The sequence below is a fragment of the Penicilliopsis zonata genome, assembly GCF_001890105.1.
Source record: "Penicilliopsis zonata CBS 506.65 unplaced genomic scaffold ASPZOscaffold_22, whole genome shotgun sequence".
Lineage (NCBI taxonomy): Eukaryota > Fungi > Ascomycota > Eurotiomycetes > Eurotiales > Aspergillaceae > Penicilliopsis > Penicilliopsis zonata.
In genome coordinates this window covers 248384-273412 of record NW_019208930.1, presented here as the reverse complement: position 1 = coordinate 273412, position 25029 = coordinate 248384, and the positions used below count along the sequence as shown (strand labels likewise).

General features: G+C 53.5%; 6 protein-coding genes across 6 annotated transcripts; 4 read left to right on the top strand and 2 right to left on the bottom strand.

The window, feature by feature from the left end:
- Nucleotides 1-39: 39 nt before the first annotated feature.
- Nucleotides 40-2348, top strand: ASPZODRAFT_169816 (hypothetical protein). The gene is made up of 5 exons (XM_022726910.1): nt 40-105; nt 167-205; nt 272-299; nt 365-1154; nt 1211-2348. Coding segments are annotated over exons 1-5 (1875 nt in total). The 5' UTR covers nt 40-103; the 3' UTR covers nt 2227-2348.
- A 1806-nt stretch (nt 2349-4154) lies between these two features.
- On the top strand, nt 4155-7347 carry ASPZODRAFT_146555 (hypothetical protein; the record flags this gene model as incomplete). The annotated part of the gene is made up of 3 exons (XM_022725192.1): nt 4155-4375; nt 4445-4895; nt 4966-7347. 3 exons carry the CDS (start codon nt 4155-4157, stop codon nt 7345-7347), a joined length of 3054 nt encoding a protein of 1017 aa, XP_022577504.1.
- Nucleotides 7348-8667: 1320 nt separating this feature from the next.
- Nucleotides 8668-14536, top strand: ASPZODRAFT_19971 (hypothetical protein; the record flags this gene model as incomplete). The annotated part of the gene is made up of 9 exons (XM_022727508.1): nt 8668-8795; nt 8879-8937; nt 8997-9106; nt 9181-9336; nt 9834-10434; nt 10486-10549; nt 10617-12674; nt 12747-13286; nt 13351-14536. 9 exons carry the CDS (start codon nt 8668-8670, stop codon nt 14534-14536), a joined length of 4902 nt encoding a protein of 1633 aa, XP_022577503.1.
- A 193-nt stretch (nt 14537-14729) lies between these two features.
- Nucleotides 14730-18157, bottom strand: ASPZODRAFT_1251619 (hypothetical protein). Its single transcript, XM_022721419.1, has 3 exons — nt 17839-18157; nt 15787-17742; nt 14730-15732 (listed from the first exon to the last, which is right to left on the bottom strand). The coding sequence occupies exons 1-3, from the start codon at nt 18046-18048 to the stop codon at nt 14899-14901; spliced, it is 3000 nt and encodes a 999-aa protein (XP_022577502.1). The 5' UTR covers nt 18049-18157; the 3' UTR covers nt 14730-14898.
- A 492-nt stretch (nt 18158-18649) lies between these two features.
- ASPZODRAFT_136864 (hypothetical protein) lies at nt 18650-21693 on the top strand. Its single transcript, XM_022724154.1, has 3 exons — nt 18650-18911; nt 18975-19555; nt 19630-21693. The coding sequence occupies exons 1-3, from the start codon at nt 18845-18847 to the stop codon at nt 21589-21591; spliced, it is 2610 nt and encodes an 869-aa protein (XP_022577501.1). The 5' UTR covers nt 18650-18844; the 3' UTR covers nt 21592-21693.
- Nucleotides 21694-22274: 581 nt separating this feature from the next.
- On the bottom strand, nt 22275-23999 carry ASPZODRAFT_146550 (hypothetical protein; the record flags this gene model as incomplete). The annotated part of the gene is made up of 2 exons (XM_022725191.1): nt 22275-23369; nt 23439-23999. The coding sequence occupies 2 exons, from the start codon at nt 23997-23999 to the stop codon at nt 22275-22277; spliced, it is 1656 nt and encodes a 551-aa protein (XP_022577500.1).
- Between the last annotated feature and the right edge of the window lie 1030 nt (nt 24000-25029).

Here is a 25029-nt window from a genome sequence, read left to right as displayed (position 1 = left end):
CCTGTGACCTGCTGCCTACTGATAAGCCCCAGACAGCTTCAACGGTCGACCTTCTTGTCTTCTCCTCCTCCAACACCTCGTTCTGGGTGATAACTCGGTAAAGATGTGGGTTTAAATATTTCTTGTTCGAAGTATGTTTCTGGAATATATGATTGACATCTTCTAGGGCGTTCAGAAGGCAGGCAGGCAACCAGATCAGAGGCCCGTATGTACTAACTGGCTATCTAACTAACTAATTGTTATCAACTAACTAACTAATGATAAAACATAGGCACTCTGCACTGACTGATTTTCTGGCTGTGAGTGTTCTTTTTGTGTATTATTTAGATTATCTGGATTTTTACTGATTATATTTATCTGTTAGTCCAACAACATCTCCGCGGCTCAGATCAATGAAGACTACCAGCAAAGACTACGAGAAGCCGAAGAGCAGCAAGAGCAAGATACACCTGGGGTTGAGGAAAATAATGGAAATGAGCGTACCGAGACGACCTCAGAGACACCTGAACAGAGGAAGAAGAGAAAGAGAAAAGAAGCCGTTGCGCTGGCAAAGATCAAGCAGAGCAAAGAATTTGCTCGCCGCAAGGCGCGACGCATCGGAGACCTTGATGATGATGATGATGATGACGATGACGATGACGAGCTTGCACGAGATATGATGTATGAGAAAAGTCGACCCATGCCAGGGCAGTTGGAGAACTGTGAGATTTGTAGCAAGCGTTTCACTGTCACGGCATACAGCAAGACTGGTCCGAACGGAGGCCTTCTCTGCGGCAAGTGCTCCAAAGAAATCAACGACGAAGAGAAGAAATCAAAGCAGAAGAAGCGGGGTCCTAAAATCGGCCGTCGTCAGAACCAAAGCAATTTGCTTGACGGACTTGTCACTCAGGGAGCATTAAGTCTAGTCGAAATGTGTACCAAGGTGAGATCGAAGATGAATCGGGCTATGCTGCCGTGGCTAAAGCATGCTGATTTTTTTTCCCCTCAGAAAGTTGCAGATAACATCAATGACGTCGAAGAGTTTGGCGATCTTCCACCACTGCTGCTTCATCGCCTGAGCCAGATTCTGTCAAAGAGACGTGTGATAACCCCGAGAACGTTGAATCTCTTCTTGCGACCCGAGCTAGATTCCATCGACATTTATGACTGTGCAAGTAAGTTGTCTTTGGACGTTATATCATGAATGTGTCAATGCTTATTGGACGTCTAGAACTCGAGACGGATGACTTTGGAAAGATCTTCTCATTCATGCCGTCTGTGACCAATGTCAATCTTCGCTTCGCCGGACAAATGAAAGACGCGGTCGTCGACTACATGGTGGACCACAACCTGAAGATCAAGAAATTGTACTTGGACGCCGCAAATCTTGTATCAGATGACTGCTGGCGCCGCCTCTTCAACAAGCTTGGGCCGCAGTTTGAGAGTCTCAAATTGTCGAACCTCGATGCTTCCTTTGACGATGAGACCGTGAAGGAGCTGTGCAAGTCCTGCACATCACTTCGGCGCTTGAAGCTGAAACATTGCTGGAAGACTAGCGACGAGTCGCTTATTGCGATCTCCAAGCTGCCGATGCTGGAGCACCTGTCACTCAATTTCATCCAAAAGACCCATGCAGAAGACATTGTCGGGCTTGTTCAGAGCCTTGGTCCTGGATTGCGCACCTTATCGCTGGAAGGATTTGACGATGCAGACGATGAAGTTCTCGAGAAGATCCACGATAACTGTTCCATGCTGACCAAACTACGGATCATCGACAATTCTCTACTCACGGACGCGGGGTTTGCGGGATTGTTCACCAACTGGTCGAACTGTCGACTTGAATACGTGGATCTCTCCTCTACGCGCGACGTCGACAAAACACTCCCGGATGGACCGGAGGAGGCCATGGGTCTTGCCTCGAAGGGGTTCGTCAGTCTCATGCAGCACTCCGGGTCTGCGATCCGCACCCTCAAGATCGCGTCGTGTCGCCACATCTCGTACGCTGCCTTTGAACAAGTGTTTTCGCCGGACAAACAGTATCCTCACCTGAAGGAACTGGACATCTCCTTCCTCACCTTTGTGGACGACCATCTGGTCCACTGTATCTTCCACAGCTGCCCGGCTCTGAAGAAACTCATTGCGTTTGCCTGCTTCAGCGTCCACGACGTGCGTGTGCCCAAGGGGGTCGCTCTGATCGGCGGGTTGAAAGCGCAGGGGCCCATCGTTCTCGAAGGGGTCCATGACTGAAAAATAAATCCAAAAAGATAGATACTTCTCCACATAAACCCAATGAACATTGAACAGAAACACTTTCTTTCTATTCCGTACTCTGTACTCTGTAATCTTTCGACTGAGTAGTAGGTCATACTCTGCATTTGTTCAGCGAGTCTAGACCGATAAGACGATGTGACACAGAAATGTCATATTCCTGCCGGCATGTGATATAGCAGATAAGGAATGCATGTCCCGTAGATTCGATGGAATGCATCGTAGGAGGACAGTACGGAGGGGAGGACATGGTACGGCAAACGTCACTGCCCTCGCCACATTCCGGGACTGGAATGTCAGCTTTATTTACTACCGTAGCTAGGTAGTCAGTCGGTGGGAAGGAGTGGACGGAAAAGAAATCCAGGTATCTGTCGACGGTGGTCCGTTGACAATGCATTGTTATGAAGGCGATAGTACAGAGTACTCTGTACTCTGCACTCGGTAGGATTCTGTCTGCCGTCGGTTAGTTACCTGATAGACCCTGTATGTAGTGAGTAATATTGAATAAAAGGAGGGTCTTATCAGGAGGGATCGACAGGGCTAGCATCGGTGCGATTGAGATCCACAATATTAGTGGTACAGAGTACCTACTATTAGGAGTACATAGTAAGGACGGAGTATTTTGGTATACCTACCTTACTAAGGTACCTAGTAGTACCTTAGTATCCTAGTACTGTACAGTAAGTACGGGGTAATAATATTGCTGTAGATTACCAACTATTTTATTAAATACTGATCTTGCTATTTCTTCACTTGAACTAGTTACTAGGTACCTACCTACTGGACTATTACTACTAACTAACTATCCCTGTAGTTACTACTAACTAGGTACCTGTTACCCACCGGTTACGTATGCTACCGTTTTCGAGCTGAGACGGTTCATCCTTGGTCGCTTGTGGCGCCACGAGACTCGGTTCGCAGTGTGGTTGGTTGTATGTACCTAGTAGTAGTACTATGTATGTAGAGTACCTAATGTAGAGTACCTGACAGTACCTAGGTACCTAGGTATACCTACTAGGTATTATAAACAAATAGTAAATACTAAGGTAGTATTAATATAAGCATGATTACAGACTAGATCATAAATACTCTGTACACTCATCTAGATAAGTTGGTATACATATATTATTATACTAAAATTGCGATTAATTTCTAGTCAATTAATTAATGACTCAAAAGTATTCTAATCAACAACTCTTACTCTTCTGTAGTATTCGGTATCTTTAGTATTGCTATATTTGGCGTTCCGTAATCAGCTGCGGCTAGTGTTTCGAGCTCCACCCTCCGCATCAGGGTCTGCGAGGGTCCTGCCTTAGCAAAAGAGAGAGAGAGAGAGAGAGAGAGAGAAAGAGAGATTCTACCTTACTCTGTTACTCTTTGACTCTGTACTCTGTATCTCACTTTTGTTACTCTCCCTCTCCTTCCTCCCTCTCTCACTTAACCTTGCCCTTCCTCATCCCCCCCTAGTGCAATACTGTGTCCCCTCTCCCGTGGCTGCCATTGGCATTGTTTTCCCCCCCCCCTTGGACCCAGTGCCACCACGCTTTGGTTGTCCCGGAGCCAGCCTGGTGGATTCTCCAGGGCCTTTACGGAGTCACTACTAACTAACTTCGAACCAATATTCCTCTTCCCTCTCCATACGGCGCTACTGTATCTACGATCCGGTGTCCGTGTCGTGGAAGCTTCGCCTTGCGGATCCTTCTGGCGACAAGTTTTGGTGGTCCCTTTTTTCTCTCTCTCTCTTTCTCTCTCTCTCTCTGAAATTGCATACCTGCGGCTGCTCGGTCGGTCCCTATAGCAACATCTCCCGGCGGGCTTCAGTGTGTTGGTTCGTGTTCTTTTCGGCGTGTTGAAGAGTCGACAACTCGCGTCTCTCATCATCCAGAAACTTGTCGGCCGTCAACAGAATGCCGATCAAATTTCCCAAAGGTTTCACCCGGCGGAAATCGTCTGGGAACGCGCTGGAAGAGGTGGAAAACCCTCCGCAGCCGTCGTTTCGCGTGCTGGAGCGCCCAAGCAGCGAGGGGAGGTTTTTCAATGATCCCGGCTCCCTCAAGAAAATGGCCAACGGCCATCATGACGATGAAGACAATCTTTTCGCCGGCACTGAGCGATTTACTTTGAACCGGTACCATTGTCATACCACTTAAAAAACCTTCATCAGCTGACCCTTCTTTTTTTTCTTCTTTCGATCTAGGACCAGCGGTGGGACAGATCACTCAGCCATGCACGAGGGCTCCTCGTCCACTCGCTTCAGCTCCTCCTCGACCCTTCCCTCCTCGACCGATATGCCCCTACAAGACTCGTCGCCGCATTCCAGGAACTTCTACGACATCCCAGTTCCGCCTCTGTCGAGTGCATTGCGTGCCGCTGGCCGGACCTTTTCCTTCGGAGGGAGACTGTCGAAAACTTCAACGCCGCCGCCGCATCCTCCACCATCGGCACGGAACGAAACGCCCATTACCTCGAGAACCAGGGCTATGACAAGCAGTACCACCAGTACCGCCACCCCTCCCAGACTGCTGGACGAAGATATAGGTCTGGGGAAGATGGAGGACGATGGGTTTGGAAATATGTTCGACAATGTCGGTAAACGGGAGAGTATGGGTCTGCCATTCCGCTCTTCGAACCGAAATCCTCAAGAAGCGGTATGTGGTTGTCAGCAATTTGTAGTGCCTCCAAAGCATTATTCTAAAACCCCTTTTTTCCCCTCTCTAGGCCCGTGTATCCGCTCCTGCAGAAGCAGAGCTGGCTCTGCGACCAACACCCATCGCAGTCGATCGCTCCAGATTTGTCGAATCAGCACTCTTTTCGTCGGGAAGTCGCAATTCCCAGGATGGATTGCTCAGCCCCACGGACAGCAACCGAACTGAATCACCCGCACAGCCTCCAAGATTGCCTCACTCTCGCTCGATGCCCGTGGAGGGACGGCGGGCACCTTTGCCGACATCGAACTCCATGCCACTGCCAACTACCTCACACCGCTCGCTCGAACGGCCCACGGCGGATCGAGGTCTGCGACGCAGCGTCGTTTTCGCGGACACTCGCGCTTCGGCGTCTACGGAGGATGAGGATGCAAGGTTAGTGATGCAATCGCTGTATAGTAACCGCGCACCGCACCCGTTGGTGTCCGGGGAATCTGAACAGTCGGGGGCCCGGGAGGAGGACACATCCCTGTTTGGATACCGGGAAAGCACCGATCTCAACTCCGCGAGCACCTGGGCCTCTCCATCTCAACCCACCCCGCTCCGGCCCACAGACCCGCTCGCTTCCCCCTCGGAGGCCCAGTTGGACGCCGCGATGATCGCCGATCATGCACGACTCGCACACCGGTTCGAGGAATCTCAGCCACGATCAGACTCCCCCGCCAACAAGGTGATGACCCCGTCACAGTTTGAACACTACCGCCATCAACAAGAGCTCCGGAGGTCAAACAGTGATGCCTCCGCCAGCGACGAGTCTTCGGAGAGCGAGTATGAGGAGGAGGAGGACGAAACGGAGAAGAACCGGGAGGCGGAAAGACAGAGACGCAAGCAGGAAGCCCACCTCTCCATTTACCGGCAGCAAATGATGAAGGTCACCGGCCAACAGCAGCAGTCACCGGCCCCTTCGTTGCGTCCCGAGATGGACCGCGCGACCAACAGTACCCCAACCCTGACCGCTACTCCCACGATGAACAACTATATGGGCAACAACAACAACAACAACAACAACAACAACAAGTCGGGCAGTGGCAAGAGCGGCAGTGAGGGAGATGAAGACGAAGAGATCCCCCTCGGCATCCTAGCCGCGCACGGTTTCCCGAACCGGAATCGTCCTCCGACTCGTCTGGCTTCTGCCAGCTCCAACCCGAATCTGCGCTCATCGCTCCACCCTTACCTTGGCTCGCCCGGTTCAGCAGCAGCCTCTGGCGAGCTGGACCCGAACAACCGAAACAGTCTGCCAGTCTTCGCGAGGAATCTGCCCCGTGACCCGTACTTCGGCGCCAGCTTGGTGAATCCATCGAATCGCGAATCTTTGGCCCTGGGAGGCGGTCTGTCATCGGTCGCTGGAGGAGGCCCGGCCCCGGCGTTACCCCCAGGAGGCTTGATCGGCGTGATCGCCACGGAGGAACGGGCGCGCGCCATGAGGAGAGGAAGCCCGAACACCCAAACCACCGCCTTTGGACATCGTGGCGATCTGCCAGGCATGGCATCCGTCCCCAACGGCATCCCGAGACCATATACGATGATGAACGTCACGAACGCGCCGCCTGGCTCCCCTGGCCCGCAACAACAACAACAACAACTGGGGATGTCGCCCGCCGAGCAGGCGCAGATCCAACTTTCCCAACAGATGTCCCATATGATGCAGATGCAGATGCAATGGATGCAGCAGATGATGCAGGGGATTCCCGGCGGTGCCACCCCGCCGCCCATGCCGCCGCACATGATGATGATGCCCAACCATCCTGGCCCCATGCCGGTCCATGCCAATAACGCGAGGCCCGTCTCCATGATGGGCAGCGGGGCCGTCCCCTTTGATCACCAGCCTTCTCCGCCCTTGGCGCCGCCGCTTGGGGGGGGAGACCCGAGGATGAGTATGTTCGATCCCCGATGGGGAAGCCAGTCGTCCCTCGTCCCACCACCACCACCGGGTGGTGGTGGTGGTCTGCGACCCGGCACGCCTCTGGGACAAGGATATGCCCCGTCTATTGCCCCCTCGGAGCGCAGCAATATCGGGCTATCCTCCCGCTATCGGCCGGTTTCGACCATTCAACTCGACGCCACCGCGGCCAATCGCTCGTCGACCATGATTTCCTCCTCCGTCTCCAAGCCGTGGAACGACGAGAACTTCAAACCCAGCATGTCGATGACGTCGCTGCCGCGCCCCAGCATGCCCAAATCCTCCTCCATGACCACGGTGACGGTCCGTCCAATCTCGAGTGATGGCAAGTCCGCCCTCGGAATGAAGAACGGCAATATGCTTTCTGCCGCTGACGAAGACGACGACGACGAGGGCTGGGCAGAGATGATGAAGAAACGAGAAAAGAAGAAGAGCAGCTGGAAGATGAAGCGAGCCACATCCAGCCTGGGTGATTTATTCAATGCCGTCCATTAAAAAAGAAAGAAAAACACACGACCGTCCTCTTCCTTTCAGCGTTTCTTCAATTTCTTTTTCCTTTTCTTTTTCTTTTCTTCCCTTCTCTCTCTCTCTCTCTCTCTTTCTCTCTTCTCCCTTGATGAATAGAGGTTCGATCGCCCCAGCCCCATTCATATCCTACTTTTGACTTCTTGCGGCATCATACCAATCTGTTGATCTCGCCATGATACGAATATCTTTTGCTTCCGACCTTTATTTTTTTTTCTTCTTCTCATATTTGTCTAAATTCCGCATTCGAGGTTTTTCCAAACAGTGTTTCTAACATGCCAGACACTTCTACCTAATACCATCATCATCATCTTAATCATGGGGTGTGTGTGTTTCTACGGAGAGAGGGATGATGCCTTGATTTTTTTTCTTTTTTCTTTGAACCAGCGACGGACCCTGTATTTGGTAGTATAATATATAATATATGTGACCCGATAGATTCATGTCTACTACTTTATTTCGGTAGATTTGTTGACTGTAAGCCAGGTAGTTACTGACATGGGTCTGCAGATAACCATTATTTTATTCTCAAGTCTCTATTATACAGAAATATGTTATTCTCTTCCTATAAGTGTACTCTTATTATACCTAAGTGTAATCTTTCTAGAGATATGAATGACTAAGCAACACGTGCCCCCATCCAAATCCAATGGCAGATCTTGAAGGGCGAGTTTAACCGACCTTCAACTGAGAGAAAGATATAACCTATTCACTAGTTCTATTTAATGATACCTGTTTCACACCTGTTTCATTCTATTTTATTCTACTATCTCTTCTCTCATTCAGAGTGAGAGCTATTTCTAATTCTACCATTGGAGGCCCTCGCCCTCGCCCCCGCCCTCAGTTTCAGGTACTTCGTACTGTCAGTGTCCAAGAAGCAAAAAGGTCCTACAGAGTCGAGATATAGGCTTCTTCCACTCTGCTCTGCTGTCTCTCCCTTTGATTCTGGACATCCTTGTGCTTCACCACTTTTCCTTTTTCTTTTTGGAATTCATATATTAGTCAAGATGAATGCTCCAGATCGGTAAGATTCTTTCTTCTTTCTATACTATTTCTTCTATTATACTATGTATGTCCTGTATACTGTATACTGTTCTTTTCTGCTCATAATCGGTGATGGAGGCTGTTTGCCTTGAATGGGAAAGAGTGTGTCATGGAGAAGGGACTGTTCATCACTTTCATCTTCCCTTCATCTCCATCTTCCTTCCATCTTCCCTCCATCTCCCCTTCATCTTTCCTATTTGCCTTGACCTATCTCGTGTTTTGCTTCTGCTTCTGTCCTGCTTCAAGATGCCTCCCAAGAAAGAGGCTCTCTTGCCCTCCGAGATGGTGTATGCGCGACTCAAGCACCCTCTTACCTCCCAGCGTCCTGGCCGTCAGTCCTCTACTGTCGAGGTGGCCCATGACGAGCAGCCTAGGTCTGCATGCCTTGTTCTGTCTCATTTCGCTGTCTCTTGTCTTTCGTTCTCTCTTCTCTTGTTTCTTCTAGCTGACTATCCAGTTACGAATCCTTTGTCCTGGGCAATGGAGAGAAGAAGATCGAGGTTAGAATCGAGTCTCGTAAGTGTCAAGATCCTGCGTCTTGCATTTCGTTATTCATTGGATTTTTTCTTTTTTAGACATGCCATCTTCCGCTGTCTTCACTTTCAACAAGGAGGATCACACCCTGGGAAATATGATCACTGCCCGCCTGCACCAGAACCCCAAAGTCATCTTTGCAGGATACAAGGTATGTCGTCGTGTCCTCCCAGCTACTCTCAGCGACTCTAGTTGCGTTGTCCCAGTCCCAGCTTACATGACAAGGTTCCCCATCCTTTGATCCCCAAATTCGAACTTCGGGTCCAGACAAACGGAGACATCACTCCCAAGGAAGCTCTCATCGCTGCCTGCCATGATCTGGTCAAGGACCTGGGAATCCTCTCCCGCGAATTCACCAAGGAATACGAACTCCGCAAGATGGTGGGTGCCGCGCAGCAGCAGAACGGCTCTCCCTGAGTCTCTCGCCTCGGCCCAGACGGGTTTCCTTTCCAACAGCTGGCTGTTCTAAACACCGTGCCCTCGCTGCTGATTTCTAGTCGATGCTTTTCTTAGACTAGTCATGATTTATGGAATTACTTTGATGTCTTGTAGCATAGTAGAATAGACAGCTCCTTTAGTAATGTAAACTATTTATATTTATATATTCCTCTATATATTAATATATATATTCCTCTATATCCTCTATATCCTCTATATCCTCTATATCTAATTGTTTCTCTGACTATTCCTCTTCCGGCTAGTGCGGGCTGTCCCTGAACGTCGTCATGTCAGCCTGGACCAGCTCCTCTCCGTCTCCTATTCATTATTCTCTACTCCGTCCTGCCTGGCCCCCATCCCTGTGGCTGGCGATCTCTTTGTGTCTTGTCAATCATTGAAATTAATTTATACCCTCTCACCTTCACCCAGTGCATGAGTAGGCGATGTATTCGTCCTCGAATTCCTTCCTCGGCGGTGCCGGCGGTGCTCGCCCGGGACAGGCGCCTTCCCTCCAGCATCCGCAACCTCAGCATCAGCCGCTGTACGCCCAGCAACAGCAACAGCTACAGCTTCAGCCGCAGCAGGGCTTCCTCCCCCAGCCTACCGGGTTTGTCCCGCAACCTACGGGATTCGGCAATGCTCTCCTGCAACCACAACCCACTGGTTTCCCGGTCGGCGCCGGCGGTGGTGGCCAGCTTCAACCTCAGCCCACGGGGTTTCCCCAGGTCCAACAGCCTCAGTTTACAGGATACCCGGGTCAACAACAACAGCAGCTTCAGCAGCAGCAGCAGCAGCAGCAGCAGTTTCAGCTTCAGGTCCCTACGGCGACGGGCATGCCCTCCCGTCCGTTGACTGCTCATACCTCGTCGGCTATTGCTGACTCCTTTCGCGACCTGTCCTCTGAGACGGCGCCCGTCCCGCCACCCAAGGCTGCCGGGTCCAGGATCCCCAGTATTCGACTCTCCTTCATCACGGCGCAGGACCAGGCCAAATTCGAACAGTTGTTCAAGTCTGCCGTGGGGGATAGTCAGACAATGGATGGTTCGTTGCTCTTGCCAACTTTGTACGATCTTCTACTGACAGTATACAAAGGTGAAAAAGCGAGGGATCTCCTGTTACGTTCCAGGCTGTCAGGGAGTGATCTGTCGAAGATTTGGTAAGAACCTTTCTCGTTTAGTTTTCTCATCCGCTTCTTCTTCTTCTTCTTCTAATAAATCCTCTAGGGTCCTCTCGGATTCTACAAAGTCAGGACAACTCTTCTTTCCCGAATTTGCCTTGGCCATGTATCTGTGCAACCTGCGTCTGACGGGCAAGGAGCTGCCGCCGGCGCTCCCGGAGACGGTCAAAAACGAAGTCTCGAGCATGGTCGACATCATCTCGTTTGGCGTCCCGGATACCCAACCCCAATCTGGCCCCAGAACCAATGCTCCGAGTTTCGACGCGCCCCTGCTGGAAAACAAAACCGCCCCGCCTGCCCCCCAGCAACCCCAGCCGCAGCAACCGTCCAACAGCCAACTCCTGTCGCAGCTGACTGCACAGCCAACGGGCATGTTCCCCCCCTCCGCCACCGGGTTTCCTGGACAGAATCAGGGCCTCGTTCCGCAGCCGACAGGGTTCCCCGGCCATCTCGCCGCCCCGCAGATCATTCAGTCGCAACCGACTGGGTTTGGCCAACAAAACCCACAACCCACAGGCTACACCGGGCCTCGTCCTCCCATGCCGCCCATGCCCACCGGTTTCGCGTCCAGTCTTAGCCCGGTCCCAACCGGCATGGCGCCGCTGGCCGCCCAGCCGACCGGCATTCCAGGACAGTGGGGGTTTGTCAACACTCCGGCCACCGGACTGCCGAACATTGATGCGTTGAAGCAGCAGCTCATGCCCCAGCCGGGCCGCGAAGGCGGCTTCACCACCGCCGGCCTGGCTGGAAATGCAAACATCCCGTGGGCCATCACCAAGGAAGAGAAGAAAATCTACGATGATCTTTTCCGTGCCTGGGATGGCTTCCGTAAAGGGTTCATCGGGGGTGACACGGCCATCGAAATCATGAGCCAGAGTGGTCTCGACCGTCAAGATCTGGAGCGCATCTGGACGCTGGCGGACCCCAACAACCGCGGCCGATTGAACATGGATGAGTTTGCCGTCGCCATGCATTTGATCTACCGCAAGCTCAACGGGTACCCGGTCCCCAACCGCCTGCCGCCCGAACTGGTGCCCCCCTCCACGCGGAACTTAAATGACTCGATCGGCACGATCAAGTCTCTCTTGTCGCAGGATGCCGAGCAGCGCAAGTCGTCGGGTGCCTTCCTTCAGCCTCAGAAGACCGGCGTGAGCTACCTCAAGGAGCATTCCTTCCGTGGTGGCGCAACTTCCCCCAGCTTCGGCCGAAAGGATGCAACCGTATACAAGAACAATGATGATGCTGCGGGCTACCGTTCTAGTGCTCGTCGCCGGGTGGGCAACGATACGGGCCGAACCCCGTCTCCCGCAGCTTCCCAGACATCCACCACTGACGATGAGCTGTCTCTCGACCAGCTCAAGAAGAAGATCCGCGAGGCCAAGATCATGCTGGACGCAGTGGATTTCCAGGATGAACAGAGAGCCGAGGAAGACGATGCTCTGGACCGTCGGGACCGCCGGGAAGCGGAGAGCCTGATGAGCCGGATTCGGCGGGTGCAGGACGACATTGACACACACCCCAATGCTTCATTCCGGAGCCTGGACTCGGGCGCAGAACGCAGGTCCCTGCGTCGCCAGCTGCAGTCCTTCCAGGACCAGGTGCCCACGGCGGCTTCCGATGTCCGCAGGCTGGAGCGAGAGATCGCCGAGGCGAAACTTGAACTCTTCCGTCTGAAAGATGCTAAGGCTCATCCCGGTAGTGCTTCCAACATCATCGGCACCGGTCCTGGCGGCATGGTGACCGAAGCGGACCGCATCAAGGCCCGGGCCCGAGCCAGAATGCAGGCGCGTGCGGCCGAGCTCGCCGGAAGGCCCGCTCCAGCCTCCCTCGAGGACGATGGCGATGCGGCTCGCCGCCTGGAGACAGAGACTGCCAAGGTGAAAGCGGACCGGGAGCGAAATGAAGCCATGACCCGTGATGTCGAGGAGAGCGTTCGGGAGTTCGCGGGTAGTCTCGAGGACAGCCTTCGCGAAGAAGGCGAGAGTTCGGCCCGTGATCACGAGAAGCGTCGCTGGGAGGATGCCTTGGGTGTCGAGGATATCATTCGCGACTTCATTTACGATCTGAACCGTGGAAGTAGAACGGCCGACGTGCGGAAGGAAGAGTGAGTTTTTTATTTATTTATTTCTTTCTTTCTTACTTTTCTTTGCTTCTAATCAACGCTAATACGGAACAGAGAAGCTAGGCCTCAGCCGGCTTACCAGAAGGAGACTACGGAGACTTCGGTTCCATCAAGACCTTCCCCGGTATCCGCTAGCTCTAGCAGAGGTCCGGGAACTCCTGTGGGAGCAACTCACGAGGATCGGGTGGCCGCCGCGAGAGAGCGTGCTCAGAAGCGGATTGCCGAGCGCATGGCAGCTGCCGGTCTGAAGCCAGCCGCTGACAATGAGGAGACGCTGGTCCAGCGCCAGGAGCGTGAAAGGCGCGAGCGCGAGGATCGAGTGAAGCGTGCCGAGGAAGAAGACGCCAAGCGTGAACAGGAGAGGCAACAACGTCTGGCTGCAGAGCGCGCGCCAGCCAGTGCTCCCACCAAACCCGCCGGCAAGAAGCCTCCGCCGGCACCACCCACCCGCCGAGGACGCGCGGACAGTGTTGAACAGCAGGCTGAAGTGAAGAGGGCCGAGGAATCCGCCAAGGCAGCTCAGGCCCACGCCGCCCGTGAACAGTCCATCCGGGAGGAGCAGGAAGCGCAGGAAGCGGAGACCAAGCGGTTAGAGTAAGTCCAACCCCCACCTTCTAGATTTTCATTTTCCAGGAGACTAAACCTTTCCCTTTCTTAGGGATGAGGAGAGAAAGCAGGAAGAGGAATTGCGACGTGAGAAAGAGGCACAAGAGGCTCGTCTTCGTGACCTCGAGGAACAGGTCCGGCAAGGCAAGTTGAAGAGGAAGGAGGAGAAGCGCCGTAAGGAAGAGGCGGGACGTCAGGCAAAAGAAAAGGAGGCGGCGCTTGCGGCCCAGCGGGCCGAATTGGAAGCAGCCAGGGAGCGGGAACGTCAATTACAGCTGCAGCTGGAGGGTCTCGATGACGATGATGACAGCTCGTCGGATGACGAAGGCCCCGTCAGCATCACGCCCCAGGACAGCACCCCGACACAGAGCCAGGTGCTTCCCGCGGCAGTGCCTGCTACTACTACTTCGGTTCCAGAAGAAGTTGAGGTGCCAGCGCCACCACCAGTGGAAGTTAGCTCGCCGGTGAGCAGCCGTACCGGAGATGAGGTTGAATCGCGGAACCCATATCGAAACCTGAGCCAGACTTCTTCAACCGACGGTCAAGCGGCAGCCGCTGCTGCTGCCGCTCCTGCTGCTCCCACGTCTCCCGAAGTCTCGTCCACAAATCCTTTCTACCGGTTAGTTCAGCAGGAGCACACCGGTGTCAAGCCTGTCTCCACCTTTGGCCGGCCTCCGGTCGGGACCAAGACCCATGTCCGTCCAGAATCCGATGACTGGTCTGTTGCCGGCTCCGATGTCGAAGATTCCTCGGACGATGACGACGATGACCGTCCGGGTGGTGGCACCGCTAAGCAGCTGGCAAGCATCCTATTCGGCGCTATGGCACCTCCACGACCTCTCAGCGCAATGGAAGATAACAAGTCACCATCCAAGTCAGCGACCCCGGTACAACAGGGAGGTCCTTCTGCCCCTCCTCCTCCTCCTCCTCCTCCCCCGCCTCCCCCTCCTGCTACCGCTTCTCCTCCCGTCCCAGGGATGAGCTTCGATGCGCCGTCTGCCCCGCCGCCTCCGCCTCCACCTCCGCCACCGCCCGCTGCCCCGGCAGGTATACCACCTCCGCCGCCGCCGCCACCCCCTCCTACTGGTGCTCCGCCGCCGCCCGCTCCTGCGCCTGCGTCGACCGGCCCGGGAGATCGCAGTGCTTTGATGGCATCGATTCAAGCCGGTAAGGGGCTGCGCAAAGTGCAAACGAATGACCGGAGCGGGAATGCTACGGTTGGCCGTGTTCTAGACTAGCAGTCGACTTGACAATTAACAAGTCATGTTCGCCTTGATTCCTTTTGAGTTTGTCTCAAGTTTCTTGTTTCTTGTTTCTTGTTTCCCATGGTGTAACTAGCTGGATAGCCATGTATTGGCCATGGGTTAGTCGTTCTGTGAATAGTACATTAGTTTAGTGATTAATCTAGAGAACTATCTAGATAGCTCTATTGATAAGAGTAGTTGGTAGTATATTGTTATTCAACTAAAAATGAACAGACTAGATCAATTCAGATGAAAATATCAAAAATGCATATATCGTATATCATATAAACTATACCGTAGTCATACATGCAATGGTTCACTATTCAGTACTGACAATTCAAGCCCATATACAGTAATTATGTCGGCGAGACAAGCTCGGCAACGACATTGATGAGAGTGCTGACGGTCCACAAGGCGATCAAGCCCCAGCCGATCTTGTGGTCCATCCTCCAGTTGTTGAGGGGGATGATGATCAACAAGCCTACAAGGGTGAGGAGCAGGGTTGCGCCGCTGATGACCAGGACCTTTGAGATGGCGATATCGTAAGAAGGCGGAGAAGCAGAAGAAGAAGAAGAAGGGATGTCTCGTTGGAGGGTCATGTAGAGGCCGCCAAGGCCTATACCGAGGAGGATATTGAGCATGGGTCCGCCGAAGCAAGCGCTGAGGGCCATGACGGGGTACCCTAGCCGGGCGACAGTGATATCAGCGACGAGGTCGCCGAGGGAGTTTCCGACGGCGAAGATGGTGAGGCCGAGCAGGGAGTCGCTTATGTTGAGGATGACGCCGAGGGTTTTGAGCAGGGCGACGACCTCTGTGGCGATGGTGGCGATCCAGGCGATGGCCACGAGGAAACCGAGCATGGCGAGGAAGGGGCGCCATTCCGCGGCGAGGGGGCGGGACGGGTCGCGGTGTCGTGTGCTGACGATGAGCGCCGTGAGCACGACCAGCGAGAAGAGCAGCGAGCACAGGAATGGGAGGAGGAGGAGGTGGGTGCGCGTTTGCAGGTCCGAGTCCACGGTTGTCGTCCAGCCGATCAGCGCGATGAAGAAGGGCCCCGTGAACAGCTGGATGACGACAAGCCATCTGTTCCATTCCTTGGTTGTCGTCGGGGCGGCGTCGGACTCGGATCTTGGCGCGTGGACGACGGCGGGTAGCTCCGAGTCCCAGCGCGGTCGGCCAGGAGCAAGGGACTGTTGCCCGCGCGAGAGTTTCGGAGTCGGCTCCGTGGGGGGTTGGTCTACCACCACTACGCCGCCAAAATCGTGCGCCTGGAGAAGGGGGCTGTCCTCGGGGAGTCGAATCCGTGGCTCAGGTGCGTCTTCGATGCCATTTGCCGCCGTGACGGTGACAGAGATCGGTTCGGGGTAGTCAACAGGTGCTGGGTCAATCACTGGAATCGTGATCGTAAGGAGCAGTACGCTGGGAGCTGAAACGAGCCCCAAGGCCCGTTCCCAAACGCGCTTGGATTTCCAACCGTATAGAGTCGGAAAAAGGGTCGACATCAGGATGTCCGGTGGGGGGAGCTTCTCATAAGGCCACCAGCTGATGGGCCGAGGCAAGGCTCCTTCTAAGTCGTGATCGTAAACATGCAGCACTTGTGTGGGACTGGTGGTGGTAGTTGGAAGGCAGATGCTCGGGGCCCCGGAGCCCTCAGCCTCGAGACCGCTGGAGAACGGGGGAAAGGGGGACGAAGGGCTCTCCGACCCATAATCGGACGGCTTGCGAACGAGAGAAGTCCCGCGTGGAGAAACTTGCAACAGGGAATTCGAGCTGGAGGCGTCCGCCTGGTAGTTGAGTGAACGGAATCCATCCAGAGGCGGTGCAAGTAAACGAGGACTTTGGGCATGTTCCCCAGCTTCTGGGGTTGAGCTTCGTGACGGGTAGCCCGATGACGACGGAGAGGCCGTCAGCCCGGCAGCCGGATCGATCCGAGTTAGCAGTGGCTCTGTCAGATCTTGAGACCCCAGCCCTTCGACAGATGGTCGACTCAGGGTGACCTGGACAGGTGTTGGAGCCTTTTGCCCGAACACCGTCGTATCAAGTTTCAGTCCAGCGGCATCATTGGCGGATACCGCCCGTACTCGCGCAGAGGAAGCTTGGTCGTGCGGGGAGAGGAACTGCTGGTGGGTTGAAGATCGATCGACCCGTGAATAAGATGCAACGGAGCGATTATCGCTGTGCTTGGACGGACGGGCATTGGGGTCATCAGTGTAACTTTGAAGAGTGATCGGGGGATGGTCGTGGATATTCCTCGATTTCCGAAGTGACGACAACACAGACTGGAACTCGAGCGCACCCACCAAACTGGGTCTGATGGGGTTCAACGTGTTTCGCCGTCCATACGTCGGTCGATAGACATGCATGTTGTCTCGTATCTCTGCCAGATACCGATTACGAGTTTCATCGTCTTCATCCTCATCTTGCTTCCATGCCAGTGCGTCAGATCTCTCCAGGCTCGTGAAATCTTCTGCTGATGCTCCTTGAAGACTCTGCGATTCCGATGCCACGCCGCGGTCATCGTCTTCCTCTTCCTCGTCAATGTCTAGCTCCTGGTTGTCGGGGATGTGAAAGTGTGACCGCGCAGCGGCATTCCGCTCGCGGGCTCTCCGTCGCCGGACCAGATACCAGTGCCAGACCACAACCATGAAGACGTAGAATCCGTACAAGCAAACCATAGCAGCAGCTTCCCACGCATGGAGTCGACCGTCGGCGAGCATGATCATACTGAAGCCCACCGCAATGACGAAATACCCTACATCGCGGACAAAACTCCGACGAGCAACCCTGAACGGGCGAACCAGTGCCATGGACCCTGCCACGACGGAGGTGATAAAACTTGCGGCGCCGATCAATTCGCCGATGGCAAGGTTGCCGCTGTTCGACCGCATCGCGGCAAAGGTCGAGAAGACGTCGGGACTTCCATTTCCAAAGGCCAAAAAAGTCACCCCTGTCAAGCTTTCACTCATGCCAAGAATGCTCGCCAGCGTGCTGAGGTCGACGCAGAGAAAGTCGCTAGCCGCAATCCCGATGGTGCTGAACAACAGCGACAGCCACAGTATCAAGACCACGAAAGCAACCGGTTTGGCGGCTGCCAACGAACAGTAATAGAACTGCAGGTAGGAAAATAGGCCGTCTTCATGGTCGGGGCAGTTGACACGGACGAAGGCACATTGATCCTTGACGTTGCGAACCAGACGGCACTACGTAATATAGAAGCCAGTCAGTTAGCATCGAGCACGCGACAGATCTAACCCTTCACCTCACTAGGGATGGATTCTTCCTCACGCCGTACTTACCTCTGGATGGCCATCTTCTTGACGCGTGTGGAGGTTTGCCGCGACAGTCAGGAGTTCGTTGCTCGAACTTAGAGACGCAATCCAGCTGATAGCAGCCAGTACAGCGAATATGAGGAGACTGATGAAGAACGGCCGGGTTGAATAACGGCGGCTCCTCCTTCTTCGACGAAGTGCTGGCCAATTCAGACCGAACAACCGAGACCCGAACATAATGCTCCTATCGCTGCATGCTGGTTACGCGAGCGCAACGAAGACACGCCCCTCGAGGTGGTAGAGTCTACTAGGTAGCAGTAGCAGTCTCCTCGTTCCGGAGTGAGTGAAGGTCAATCGGCGGTCGTAGAGAAGAGTTTGCAGCGTCAATCGATCAGTCAACCCATTCGGTATGTCCACTCGATGGGTTAACCTCCTTCCTTCCACTCTGCTGGTGGTCAGAACGGTGAAGGAGTGAAACCGGCGTCTCCACCAGGTGAGGTGCACGTCCGAGTTGTGTGACGGCTGCTAGTGATGTCAGTGGTGTAGGACCAAGGCGGTGCGAGGTTCGGCGGCCTAACGAGCAGCACTGGCGAAATAGCGAGTCAGAATTCGGTTCGATTCGACAGGCAACACAATTGTCCGTCTCAGGATCCTCGAAATCCAGGCAAGATACCCCCCGCCGTTATTCTGCGACCTTTGTTGGGTGTTGGATCATTTCACGTGATTCTATTCACGTGATATATACACTAGTCCGGATCCGGTGTAACTGCGCCTTGGGTGCTTGTGGTGAGCCGTATGTTTTGGTAAACACTTCATGTCTTGCCAAGGAAGGCATCGACCCGAAGCGATATCTCGATCGAGCATCCAGCACCGCCGGCGACCGCATCTATCGCAAGGGATGAGCGTCGCATCTTATCTCTGCTGACTACACGTGCTGCCGAATACCTGTTGACCTGTTCCTTCCTTGCTGGGGGAGGAGTGCCGCACACCTCTTGCCCCCCCCCTCCGTTGCCTCCTGCATAATCGATTCACCATGCCCCGCGTATCGAACAAAGTGCATCGCCGCTCCAATGGGGCCTCCACTCCTCACAAGAACTCCCCTATCAAGTATGTATTTGAACTAGGCGACGTTGCTGTGGATGCCTACTAACCCCCCCCCTCCCCTCGCAGAATCCCCCTCAATGATGATATGGGCGAGAAAGCGGCGCGTCTGGAGGCTCGCCAGGCTCTACACGATCGCCAGATGGACCAGATCAAGGCTGCCGTCAAGACCCCGATGCCGCCGCGCAAATATGCCAGCTATGACCGTGCGGAAAGTGAAAGCCCTGCCACGCCTCGTTCCCGCCGACGCGGGCGAGAGAGCGATGTGAACGGACGTAGAGCCGTGACTCCGATGAAGCGGGTGCCCATCTTGGCCAACTTTGAGGAATGGATGAAGATGGCGACGGATAACAAGATCAACGCGAACAACTCGTGGAACTTTGCTCTCATCGATTACTTCCACGATATGTCTCTCTTGAAGGAAGGAGATGGTGTTAACTTCCAGAAAGCAAGTTGCACGCTAGATGGGTGTGTGAAGATTTATACAAGCAGAGTTGACAGTGTCGCAACCGAGACTGGAAAGCTGCTTAGTGGGTTGGCCGATAGTCGTGACCGGAAGGCCCAGGAAGCAGAAGCAGAAGGTGAGGACGGCGAGGACGATGAGGGTGAAGAGGAAGGCACTTCGAGAAGGTCCAAAAGAAAGGTAAAGTTCCAGGAAACTTCTATGTTTCTTACTCTCTCTCTTTTCTTTTTTACTTTAGCTGACTCCACGTTTAGCAGCGCACGCACGAAGCAACTCTTGCTCCATCATTCGCCTCCTTGCAACTCAAGAAATTCGAACTTGAGTTCACAGTTGACCCACTATTCAAGAAAGCCTCGGCTGATTTTGACGAAGGCGGTGCGAAGGGCTTGCTCCTTAACCACCTCTCTATTGATGGGCAGGGAAGGATCGTGTTTGATAGCAGTGATGACACCCTTGATGAGAACTTGCACGAAGCGGGCTCTGGTCGACAGGATCTGACAGAGAATGAACGCTCAGACTCGCCGACTCCGGCTCCAAAACAGACGGATACGGAGATGATGGACGAAAGTATAGAGATTGACATTGCTCCTTTGGCGAGCCGATTTTTCCCTGAGCTGGACCGTCTTGACGAGCAAGACATCTGTCCCTCTTTGAAAAATTTTGATCTTGGAGACCCCAGCGGGTCTCTGGACCTTCCCTTTTTGAAAGCGCCTGAAGAATGGCGGCATGATAAATCCATGGACGAGGGACACGGCTTGACTGATCCTTCAGGCATCATGCTTGATGACGATAATGCAGTAGGCTTTGATGACGACGATGGGACCCTGGCTGGATTTGATCTCAGTGATGATGCGGGTTTCGGTGAAGGTGGTGAAGTCTGGGCGAGAGAAGCTGCTCTAGAGCCGATGCTGAAGGTTCACCGCATAGACCTGAACGGTAATGACAATAATGACGACGATGCGGAGCTTGATCATGATGGAGATGCATATACCATCTCACTCTCACACCAGCCAAACAATATGGAGCACGAGAATATTCTCAGCTACTTCGATAACGCCCTGCAGAAGAACTGGGCCGGTCCAGAGCATTGGAAGATTCGGCGAGTCAAGGAGCATGTGGCAGCGAATATGACCAGTGCAGCACCCAAGACACGGAAAGAGAAGGAGCCCTTTGAACTCGATTTTACTGCAGCTCTCGATCCCGCTGTTGCCGAAACAATCTACACTCAAGCGAGCTCAAACTCGACTATCTCTCTGCCGAAAACGCAATGGAAGACCAAGGGCCGCAATCTTCTTCCGGACGATAAACACTTCAACTCCAAACAACTCCTCCGTCTGTTCCTTAAGCCGAAAGCCCGAATGGGGTCTAGGAGACTCATCGGCTCGAGACAGTTCAACAACAGACGACAGGATCAGGTGCCTGGGAATGGTGAAATGGACGAGGCCTTCTGGGCGAACCACAAGACTGAAAATCAAGCTCCTGACTCAATGGAGGACCCTGCTGCTGGTTCTTATGATGCCAACTTCTTCGCTGACGATGACGGCCTGCCGTTCGCGAACATGGGCGATGATGACGACGATAACATGCCATTTGCCGACGCGAGGGAGATGCTCTCACCACCCGCTGATGGAGCACCAGGCGGTGCAGCCGGCGAGGCTGGTGGGCCATCGGGACTCACTGCTCTTTTGAACGTGATGGGTGGTGGCACCGGCGGATTCGGCTCGCAGCTCGTCACTTCAGGTGGAAGACGGGCACGACCGGACTATGTGGCGTATGCACGAGTTGCTAAGAAGGTGGATGTCCGTCGACTCAAGCAGGAGATGTGGAAGGGCATGGGTGATCGGCTTATCGCGGCCACGGAATTTGACAACAACATCAGCACTGGTTCTGAGATGGACCTGGACGACAAGGAGGAAGACGTGCCGCCAACACCTACATCGTCAGATCCAACCCCGAGCGCTGCCTCGGAGGCTGAAAGTCAAAAGGACGGGCGCCTGCGGTTCACAAGCATCATGAACTCTCTGAAGACGGTCTATCCCCAGGAGGCGCTACGAGACATCAGTACCTCGTTCGGCTTCATCTGCCTACTTCACTTGGCAAATGAACAGGGCCTTGTGTTACAAGGTGGAAATCCCTTCAGCGGTGCTGGGGGTAGCCTGGAAGAAATTTACGTGGCCAAGGACACACATGCCGTCATTGACGAAGGTGGGATGTAGACTCCTCCGGCTCTTGTTAAGTTTGTGTATAGTTCTGTGGTTCCTTTCCGGGTGTAGCTATGTTGATATGACTGAAACGGTGCATGAGAGGATCCTGTGGGGTATGAATATTATCTGCAGCGGAGTTGGTGGATACAGCTAGTCAAGGTTATACAGCTTATTTATTTCCTCTATGATTTATAAGTAAAATGGAAGTGTAGTTATCTTCACCTCTTGCCAATCATCTACTCAGGGGGGCTTCTTCATTTAGACTATAAAACCAGAGGTTTAAACTAGGTTCTACAGCCAGATGATTACTAAAGTATAAAAGTACTTACTGGGCATTATCTTTTAAGTAGCTACAAAATAATAAGCCTGATAATTAAGTGATATGGCGACGTAGATGCATAACTGGCTTTCAAGAGAAATATACAGATAGCCCTATAATCAATCTACAATATCAAAAGAAAAGTAAGATTGTAGGAAGTGATTGGCATTACAGTGGATTGATCATGCAGAGACATCAAAGCCAGGGATATCAAAATATACATACTATAGTTCTTTCAGTCTTTCAGTCTTTCAGTCCTCCATCAGAAACAGTCAAGTGACTTCACTCTAAAGAAGAGGGGGAGGGGGGAATTAAGCTCAACACACAAACACAGAGAATAAACAAAAAAAGAAAAGAAGGGGCAAAAAAAAAAAAATTAGTATGCTCCCGGAATCGGGACAGAGCCAAAGCTCTGCTCTCCCGAAGCGGGGACAGATGCTGTTTGATTCCGTGGATGTTGGTGGTGCTGCGGGGGTGGCGGCGACGGCGATGTTGACGGAGAGGATAGTGAGGAGGAATTGCTGGGGGGAGGAGAAGAAGAAGAGACGGCAAAGCCAGCCTGCTGGACGACCGGGGTGGCGTGCTGGACGCGGATCGGCGGCGGTTGCAGGTGAAATGCCTGGGGCGGGCGGGTGGGAGACTGCGGGACAGCGTATTGAACGGTATAGGAGTAACCGTTCTCTGCGGCACTGTAGGGGTCAGAGTCCGAGTGGTCGTGCTCGCCGGTGGATTCCTGGATGGGGGCGACGGAGACCCAGGTAGTAGCGGACTTGGGGGTCTTGGGAGGATAGCCGGGGGTCATGGGGTGGAGGAAGCCCGGGGTGTTGGGGGCGGACTGGACACGCAGCTGGGCGAGGTACAGATCGGAGCGAGCGCGGTCACGGGTGTCCATTGTCTTCATGAGGCGGCGCTTGGAGTAGAAGCGGTAGAAGACGACGGCGTAGATGAGGATGACGAAGAGCTCGATGACGACCTCGATGATCGCACACACGAGGCCCCAGTCCTGTAGGCGGCATAACAGGCTGTAGTTCACGTCGTCCTTGAACAGGTCGTAGCGCTCGTTCTTTTTGCACGACCACCCCCACAAGTCCTCACCCCCGCCGTTGGCTTTGGCGTTCTCGAACACGGCGGCGCCCACCACCCACATGATCAGGTCGAAGACAAAGTAGCAGACGGAGAAGGTTGAGTAGTAGACAGCCAGCTTCTCTGCGCGCTTGTGGCCGCCCTTCCAGTAGCCCCAAAAGACAGCCAGGCAGGTTAGTACCGAGACGCCCGCCAGCGCTAACAGTAAGTACTGCGGCCAGGGGTTCGTGCCGATCGCCCAGGGGGGTAAATTGTTCCTCTCGGGGATTGACTTGGTCGCTTCAAAGACCGTCAACGTCGTTGCTAGCAACGACAGCACGATCATGCTGCAGCTGAAGTTCACCACGCGGAGGAAAGCCTTGGCCAGGCGCACACGGGTTTTGACCCTCTGCAATGGTCAGTATATGATTGTTCTTCATTGCTTGACATTTCATAAACGAGGGAAGGAGAAACCTACGAGGTCTTTTGCGTTTTGCTTTTCCGTAGCCTTCTCGTGCTTCTCCAACATGTACTCCTCCCGGAAAGTTGGACTCAGCGGGTTCAATGTCCGGGCCGTGCCTGGAGATTTCAAGGCGCTCTTGAGCGGCGAGGCCGGCGGACGGAATTCCGCTGCCCGGCGCACGGGATCATTGTCGGCCACATACCCGAACCCCAGGTCGGAGACGTTGTTGAGAGTCTTCTCCTGCTGTTGTTGCGGTTGTGTCTGGCCAGCAGATGGGTCTACTACTCCACAGGGTGAACCGTCGACCGGCGACAGGACCGAGGTGGCCTCAGCAAAGCGAGCAGCACGGGGGCTTTTGAGAGACGAGAAGGATTTCTCTGAAAAACTCCTTGTTCTTGAGTTCCCGTCTTGGGAGGGTTGCTGCTGCTGCTGCTGCTGCTGTTGCAGGTCCTGCAACTCCTGCAGCTGCTGTGGAGGCAGAGTCATGACGCCCGAGTTACGTCCGCCGATGAGATCTGTAGGAGATGTAGGTTCGTAGGTGTGTGGCGAGTGATCGTGACCGTTACTGGAGGACATGATAGAAGAGGGTAGTTCGTATAGTATATAGATCTTGGCTGTCAAGAGACCTGCTCTTGTCTTGTTGCAAAGAATCACCACGCAGTCAATCAACGCTGTATGTACTGGGTTAGAGAATGGCTAAGAGTAGACCTCGGTAGGAAGTATAGACTCACCTAAACCACGCCCAGCTTAACGAACATACAGGCCAGCAGTAGCACGTCAAGGAGCACAGCAAGGAGACAACAGACAAAGGAAACAGGGGGGAAGAAAACAGGACAGGAAGGACAATCGGCCTGTCCTCCTCGAGCGAGGAAACAACGCCGTCTTGAAGGTCATCAGAGCGGCAGAGCACGCCGCAAGCGCCAGGCATTGCAGACGCTCATTGGCCGAGGGCCGGCGGCTACAGATGTGCCAAATGCTGCTGTTCGCGGTTCTGATTGGGCCAAAGTAGGAGGGGCTAAAGCAGTTGCCCCGACGAATCACATCCGAGCAGCCAATGAGAATCCGCACTGCTTTTGGGGGGGTGCAGTGGGCGATCACCCGAACCAATCAGATCTTGAATCCAGCCGCAAGGAATCTTGGCCAGTGCAGAGGTACCTTACCTCCTCCTACCAGGTACCTCAGAGTCCATGCACCAGCAGGTACGGAGTAACTACTAAGGTACCTAAGGTAGGTATCTACTCGTACCATAATCACATTCGGGTCCGAGTAGGGTACTTACATAGTAGACTATAATAATAGGTATAAAGTTAGGCAAATTAGTTTTGTTCTTACTCTATATGTTCTTCAATGAAGTATAGAGTAACAACAGATTTAAGCATAATAGTGTATCTTGTATTCTATAGATTCTATTATACATAGGCTGATTATTTACTTTTATAGTTAGTACCACTCTATAGATAGTTATATAAATAACTAGTAACCATGTAGTAAATGTAGTGTGCAGATATCTTCTGAGTACAGAGTATAATCCAGTATATAATCCAGTCTAATCCAGCATAATCCAGTACATAATCCAGTACTCTGTCCTAAGGTACAACTGGTAGGC

What these genes read in the sequence shown, in the direction of transcription:
- ASPZODRAFT_169816 (XM_022726910.1), top strand. An exon ending in GGCAACCAGATCAGAGGCCC is followed by an intron (nt 206 to 271) that starts GTATGTACTAAC and finishes GATAAAACATAG; the next exon opens with GCACTCTGCACTGACTGATT. An exon ending in CGACATTTATGACTGTGCAA is followed by an intron (nt 1,155 to 1,210) that starts GTAAGTTGTCTT and finishes TTGGACGTCTAG; the next exon opens with AACTCGAGACGGATGACTTT.
- ASPZODRAFT_1251619 (XM_022721419.1), bottom strand. Translation starts at nt 18,048, where the DNA reads ATGTTCGGGTCTCGGTTGTTCGGTCTGAATTGGCCAGCACTTCGTCGA. An exon ending in AAGAAGATGGCCATCCAGAG is followed by an intron (nt 17,743 to 17,838) that starts GTAAGTACGGCG and finishes TATATTACGTAG; the next exon opens with TGCCGTCTGGTTCGCAACGT. An exon ending in ACGATTTTGGCGGCGTAGTG is followed by an intron (nt 15,733 to 15,786) that starts GTGGTAGACCAA and finishes CGCGGGCAACAG; the next exon opens with TCCCTTGCTCCTGGCCGACC.
- ASPZODRAFT_136864 (XM_022724154.1), top strand. Translation starts at nt 18,845, where the DNA reads ATGCCCCGCGTATCGAACAAAGTGCATCGCCGCTCCAATGGGGCCTCC. An exon ending in CACTCCTCACAAGAACTCCC is followed by an intron (nt 18,912 to 18,974) that starts CTATCAAGTATG and finishes CCCCCCCCTCCC; the next exon opens with CTCGCAGAATCCCCCTCAAT. An exon ending in CGAGAAGGTCCAAAAGAAAG is followed by an intron (nt 19,556 to 19,629) that starts GTAAAGTTCCAG and finishes CTCCACGTTTAG; the next exon opens with CAGCGCACGCACGAAGCAAC.